Below are 7,210 nucleotides of genomic sequence, written 5' to 3'. Positions count from 1 at the left end.
TATATATATATATATATATGAGAGAGAGAGAGATTCCTGTGTCCTATTCCCAGAGATTCTGATTGATTTTCTGGGATATGAACTGGACATTAGGATTTTTAAAAGGTCCCAGATGATTTCCATATGTACTGAGAACCACTGATCTGGTGAATGAACCTTGACAGGTTTGTGGTTTCCTACAGAGAAGAAAGAAATGGTTGGGTCAGTCTCATTGCTGTGGATATCATAAATGATGATTTCATCTTGTCCTTAATGGAAGATTTGCCTTTTTTTTCTCTGTTTCCATCGGGCTGAATCCGTCCCCTGTACACATCATTTTGCTGTACAGAGCCACCAACCTACACAGAAAAGTAGAAGGTGTAGAGCTATGCAGGTAGTAGTAAAACACTTGTGTTATTCTCTCCGGTTCTAGCTGTTATTTTTATTGCCCATCATCTACCTCTCCTGATCCTGATGCACATGTGCATTACAGTCACAGCACATCCCTTCTCATCAGCTGGGAATCCTCTGGAATTGATGTCTTTGCTACTTCCTGAGTTGATCAGCAACTAGTATGGTGGCATCACTTTATGTGAAAATTCACCAAGACTTAAAGATTAAACTGGATCTTTTAAAATTGTTTATTTGTTTTTGGTGTGTGACAATTGTTTGATTATACCAAGGTTTGGGAAACCCAAAAGTTTAACAGGGCACTATTGTGTAGTTTAGAAAACCAGTGAAGTCTAATTTTTAAATCTTTTATGTGTTCCAGAACTGTAAGCCTCAGAGAATGTGTTATATTAAACAGGTTTTAATTGGCTTTTCAGAATTTCAAGAATATGTGATTAAATTACGTGTTCTGTGCTATACTCATATTTAGCTATCAAAAAGCACCTATGCCATGAGAAAATTAAGAATCCTGGCATTGTAGACACTTTAAGCATAATCATTGCCACTTATGTACATTTGTCTTTGCCTACACCAATGGCATATAATCATCTACAGAATTTGAGCATTTTGATGACTATATTATAATGAGACATTTGACAGTGTGGTTTATTGGAGATGGTCTAGTTACAGTTAAATGTGGGGTTTAAAAATAAGTACACCAATGGCATATAATCATCTACAGAATTTGAGCATTTTGATGACTATATTATAATGAGATATTTGACAGTGCGGTTTATTGGAGATGGTCTAGTTATAGTTAAATGTGGGATTTAAAAATAAGGTAGTTACAGTTAAATGTGGGGTTTAAAAATAAGTCTTTGAATGAGAAAGATATAAGTCCACTCTATATACTGCCTTGAATTTGCCCTTATAAGGAAAATCACTGATTCATTTTCTGTGTACGAACACTCATTGAACATTCATCAGTATCCACACAAGTAAATGTTGGTAGGAGGTTCATAAAAATACACAGTACCAAATAGTACATTTGGAAATAAAAGATGGAATGAATATAGGGAGAATTTCCAGATTATAAGGAAAATTTTCAGGGATCTTTAGTTAGTGGCAGAGAATTGACCAAGAACATATGAGACCCCCAACATCACTGCAGGTATCCAAGACTGTAAGTAAAACCAGGAGAATGTATTCAAATAGATGCCATTCTTAGGTCTACTGATGACCATATAAGACCACCTATGCCTCTCTTGGAACCAAACATATATTTTTAATGATGACCAATTCCAGAAATCCATTCTTGCTAGCATCTATGAGAAATAAGAGATTGAAAGGGTGAAGAAAAGCATACTAAAATTAAGGACTATTTTTTTTCCTTTTTCTAAAACTTTTAAATGAATTCCAGTTCAAGTCCTGGAAAACAAAAACAACGTAAAACAGATCAAAGGCTGAATGGATTATATAATTGACAGTGTTCTTTAAAGGGATTTCCTAACTTTGATGTTGATTTTTATTGCAATTATAGTCCCATTGTTTTGCCCACTGACATAGCATAGCACAGTGAACTAGGAAAATGTTTGAATATACAAGTTCCTATAAAAATTCTGAATGAACTTTTTGATTAAAAGTGGCTGTATGCAACCATGGTCTAAAAGTTCCAAGTATGGACAAAATGATTTTCTAACCATTTCGCTACTCCAAGGACTTCTGATGGCAAGCATTCTTTGTTCATTAGGATGAATTCCTTAGCCCTTATTCAGATGTGTTCTGTGCTTTTCCTTTTAGTACTTATGGTGGCTTCATGTAGCTGAGAACATCTCTACTCAAGCCAAATAAAAGAGGGGTATTTATGATCCATCTAGAAGAGGACCCTTTGCCAAAGCAAATAAGGTTTTTGTGTTCTTCTTTGCCTCCTTAGGGTGTTGTTACTGATACCTCTCCCCAGACAGTGGCACCTTCATCCCAGGACACCAGTGGTCAGCAGCAACAGATAGCAGTGGACACATCCAGTGAACATGCATCTGCATATTCTTACCAACAGTCCAAGTAAGTTTGGTCTATGCTCCTTCTTCAGTGTCAACCATCTTGACATCATTCTCTCATATTGTACTGTTGGCTTGTGCTACAATACAAACCACCCCAAACTTAGTGACAAGCATTTTATTTAGCTCATGATTATGTGGGTTGGAAATTAGGGCTGACTTCAGGTGGATGATTCTTTTGATTTTGACTGAAGTCAAGTGTCCAGGAGCAGCTGCTGATCACCCATGCAGCTCTGCTCTGGGTGTCGGCTGGCTATTGGCTGGGTGATGGAGGCAATTGAGCCACATGTTTCTGATCCTCCAGAAGGCTTATTCACATGTTAGTCTCAGAATTCCAAGAACAGCAACAGAGCAAGTCTAAATGTGCAAGCACTCCCTGATTTGGTTAAGTTATTTGCTACGGTCCATTGGCCAAAGCAAGTCACATGGCCAAGCAGAGTCAATGTTAGAGTTCACTATTAAGAGGCTTAATACAGAGAGCAGTATTGTAGCCATTTTTCTAAAAAAATTCTACCATCCACATTCTTGGAAAAGTTCCAGTGTTCCTACTTGAAAGGAGATAGTGAGCCTGCACTTTGGTCTCTGTTTCCTCACTCTTAAATGAAGACAATAGCAGTCCCCTTGCAGAGTTGCTTAGAACACATAGTTAAATATTTGTGTAAAAAGGTCTTGTAAAATATAAAGCAATGGAGAATATGGTCTAAATCAGGAATGAAATGACAAAGGAAAAATCAAGTAGTCAGAATTACTCTTGAAAATCCTTTAATCACTCATAAAGCAAAACACATTTGGCTTTGTGTTGAGTAAATACTCACGCTAAATTTTGAGAGTTTTTATTGAAACCAAAGGAATTTAACAAAAGAAAAGTCTATATACAGATGTCTTGGCATGCCAGCTATTCAACTTCATAGATAATAATCAAACCCCTGGTGAATAGAGAGTTCCTAGATGACTCTACCTGTCTGCAGAGTGTTGCTCCATTTTGTTATCATCATTTTTCTTGTTAATGAAAAAAATTATTTTGTCTTTTTATGAATAGAGAGTTCCTAGATGACTCTACCTGTCTGCAGAGTGTTGCTCCATTTTGTTATCATTTTTCTTGTTAATGAAAAAAATTATTTTGTCTTTTTAATGAAAAAAATTATTTTGACACTTGTTAAAACAATAGGGAAGACTTTGTTCAGGATGACTGCAATAGGTGTCAAGACTACTGCAACAGGGGAGAGAGATTGCATTGAACTCAGAATATAGCAAAGAGCTGGAGATTTGTAGTGAACCAGCAAAGTGAGGGAGACAGTGAATGGAAAATTACTAAGAGGTGATGTAAAGGGTAGGGGAATTACTGCTAAACCAATGTAACAGGATTCTTACTGAGGACAGAACAAGGATTCATTTATCTAAGGTGGAGGATGAGGAAATTGATCAGATATTGAGGGTGATCAGATATCGAGTAGGGGATTCTCTCTAAACTCACTTAGCAAGAATCTTGCTAAAACTAGTCATATAGGCCTGGCAAGGATGGGGCCAAGATCTAAGTCTAGTCAAGAAGAGGGCTTAGAGTAGTCTGACTAAAATTTGGTCAAGGAGAAAATCTTTGTCACTCTTTAACCTCAAGATACAATAAGAGATTTATTTGTTGTTAGATTAATCAAGGCAATGGAATCTTTTGTATGTGGTTTAGCTTCTAAAGTCCCCCTACAAATTAAATTTGCTCAGAACATGACAATCTTACAAATTTAAGGCATGATTACTGCCATTACTACTATCAACAACTTCCAGGAAAGATTTTTACTGAGTAAAGCAGTTTGTTGTTGTTGCTTTAATTGACCTACAGCCTGTATGAATTGCTTTTACACACAACAAACAATATGGTAGTCTGTGACATTCTAGTCCAGGCATACTGGAATTTTTTTCAGTACAGTTAGTGTGTTTATATGTGAAGAAAGGAGCAGATATTTGCTGTGTAGAATCATAGTGAAAGACACTGGTGGAAGTTGAGAGATACTATGTGTGATGGTTAATTTTATGTGTCAATTTGGGTCACGGAGTGCCCATATGTTTGGTCAAACATTATTTTTGGGTGTGTTTGGGAGTGTGTTTGGGGGTGAGATTAACATGTGAATCAGTGGACTGAGTAAAGAAGATTGATTGCATTCCTGAATATGGGTAGCTCCCACTGAATCTGTTGAAGGCCTAAATAGAGCAACGAGGTTAAGAGAGAATCCCTGCTGCCTGACTGCTTGAGCTGGAACATCCATCTTTTCCTGCCTTTGGACTTGAACTGAAACATTAGCTTGTCTTGGGTCTAGAGCCTGCCAGATTTGGTACTGAAATTCACACCATCAGCTTTCTTGGTTCTCAGGCTTTCAGACTCAAACTGGAACTACGCTATTGGCTCTCCTGTGTCTTCATTCTACAAACTGCAGATCTTAGGACTTCTCAGTCTCCATACTCGTGTGAGCTAATTCTTTGTTTTAAAAAATTTCTCCTCCCTCTCTGTCTCTCTCTTTGTTTGCTCACACAGACACACACACAGACACACACACATCATTCTGTTCATTCTGTTGCTCTAGAGAACCCTAATACAGATTTTGATACCGAGTAGTTTTAGAGAAAAAAGAATTTTAAGAATGAGTTGTCTGAATTGGTTCTTGGGTTTCTGGAATTGGCTCTCTTATGTGATTAGATTTACAAACACTGATGACTCTACTTGCAGTAGTAAAGAGAGCACTCATAGTTTATGGCATGATCTGGCAATAGGGATATGCAAAATATCTGCACTGGATACTTCTAATCAACCACTTATAAGAAGGAGCTGGATCACTATGTGTATGATATTTTCAAACATTTTTGGCGAATTAATAAATATAATGAGGGGGCTGGCCAGTTAGCTCAGTTGGTTAGACAACAGCCTTGTAAAATCAGTGTCATGGGTTTAGATCCTCAGATCAACCAGCTGCCAGATAAAATAAAATAAATGTAATGAGATTGGCTGGTTGTTCCTAATGTCTCTGAACAAAGTGGGGAAAGAAGATCTTAGACACTGCATAAATGATCTGAAGGCTTCTTTTTCTGCCTTGAATGAGACCTTTATCTCCTGTAGCCACAGGGCTGAGATTGCTGAAAATCAAACTCAGAAGCTCATCCTATGACTGGCTGAGTTACAAGGCAAATTGAACTCCCAGCCTTGTGGGGTTTCTACAGTTAAAGTGAGGGCATCGTTTAGGAAAGAACAAGATGCTGAAAGTTGAAATGGGTACATGTGGGAAGGACCTAATGAAATTGGGGGTGCTGAGCCCCTAAATTCTGATGAGTCATTTTGCCAGTGGAAAAGGCCTCCCTACCCTCAGTGGGAGAGGCCTCTCCAGCCCAAGTGGGAGGAGTCTCTTCACCCCTGTAGAAGGGCATTAACTCTGCATTGCCTGAGGAAACTGTAATGGCCTCCCCCGAGGCAGTTTCCATGTAAAACAGTGCTAAGTCTCTTTAGTACCCACCTTTCTCATCCTCTTTGCTTCTAGACCTATAACTAGAATCAAGTTCCAGCAAGCCCCTAAAAGTGAAGTTCAAAGGGTGACCTATAAGGAGATGCACCGCACTTCAAAAGAACTGCTTGAGTTTTCTAATTTATACAGAGATTCAGGGAACATGTGTGGGAATGAATATCAAGGGTGTGGGATAATAGTAGAAGGAACATGAAGTCGGGTCAGCCCGAATTTATTGATATGGGCTTACTAAGCAGAGATTCTGCATTCAATGTTGAAGCCCAAGGAGTTATAAAGGACTCTTAACAGTTTGTTTGATTGGTTTACTGAAATATGAACCAAAAGGTGGCCAACAGTGACCCAAAATGACATCATAGTGCATTAATCAGAGTATGGGTTTGTGGAGGTCAGGTGATCAGTGGAGTTTCAGCTCAGGTCCATCTCACAGTGGGTCCAGTGCATTCCTGAACCCACCCTGAGGTTATTTCCCTTCTTCTGGAATGCATAATTGGAATAAACTCAGTACCTGACAGAATCCCCACATTGGTTACCTGACCCACAGAATGAGGGCTATTATGGTGGAACAGGTCAAATGGAATCCACTAGAACTGCTTCTACCTAGGAAAGTAGTAAATCAAATGCAGTACTGCATTCTTGGAGGGATTGCAGATGTTAGTGCCACCATCAAAACTTTGGAAGATGCAGGGGTGGTGATTCCCATCATATCCCCATTTAACATACCTATTTAGCCTGCATAGAAGACAGTTAGAACTTGGAGAATGACAGTGGATTACCATAAGCAGGTGGTGATTCCAAGTGCAGTTGCTATACCAGATGTGGCTTCATTGCTTGTGCCGATTAACATGTTCCCCAGTATCTCATAGGCAGCTATTAATCTGGCGAATTCCTTTTTCTCTGTCCCTGACAATAAGACCTACTGAAAGCCATTTGCTTTCTTCTGTCAAGGCCACCAATACACCTGCACTCTCCTACCTCAGGAGTATATCAACTCTCCAGCCCTGTGTCATAATGTAGCTTGCAGGGACCTTAATCACCTTCCCCCTCCACAAGTTATTAACCAGCCCAGTTAGCAAGAAGGAGCAACTATTCTAGATTTATTTGTGAGACATTTGGATGTCTGAGGGTGGGAAATAGATACAATAAAAATTCAAAGGGCTTTCACCACAGTGAAGTTTCTAGGGGTCCAGTGGTATGGGATATGTTGAGATATTCCTTCTAAGATGAGATGAAGGATAATTGGCTGCATCTGGCACCTCCAATGATCAAAATAAAAAAAAAAGG

The 7,210-nt window shown here is 38.8% G+C and overlaps 1 protein-coding gene across 1 annotated transcript in view; it reads left to right on the top strand.

Annotated features, from left to right (window-relative positions):
- Window positions 1-7,210, top strand: part of RBMS3 (RNA binding motif, single stranded interacting protein 3) — a gene marked incomplete at its 5' end in the record, with an annotated part of 267,704 nt that overhangs the window by 248,036 nt on the left and 12,458 nt on the right. Inside the window, one exon of the mRNA XM_008580173.1 lies at window positions 2,303-2,430. Coding sequence (XP_008578395.1) covers window positions 2,303-2,430 — 128 coding nt within the window. The remainder of the gene's footprint in view (window positions 1-2,302; window positions 2,431-7,210) is intronic.

This window comes from Galeopterus variegatus, unplaced genomic scaffold (assembly GCF_000696425.1).
Source record: "Galeopterus variegatus unplaced genomic scaffold, G_variegatus-3.0.2 Scaffold2040, whole genome shotgun sequence".
Lineage (NCBI taxonomy): Eukaryota > Metazoa > Chordata > Mammalia > Dermoptera > Cynocephalidae > Galeopterus > Galeopterus variegatus.
Note: the sequence above shows the minus strand (reverse complement) of the source record. Positions and strands in the feature narration are given on the sequence as shown.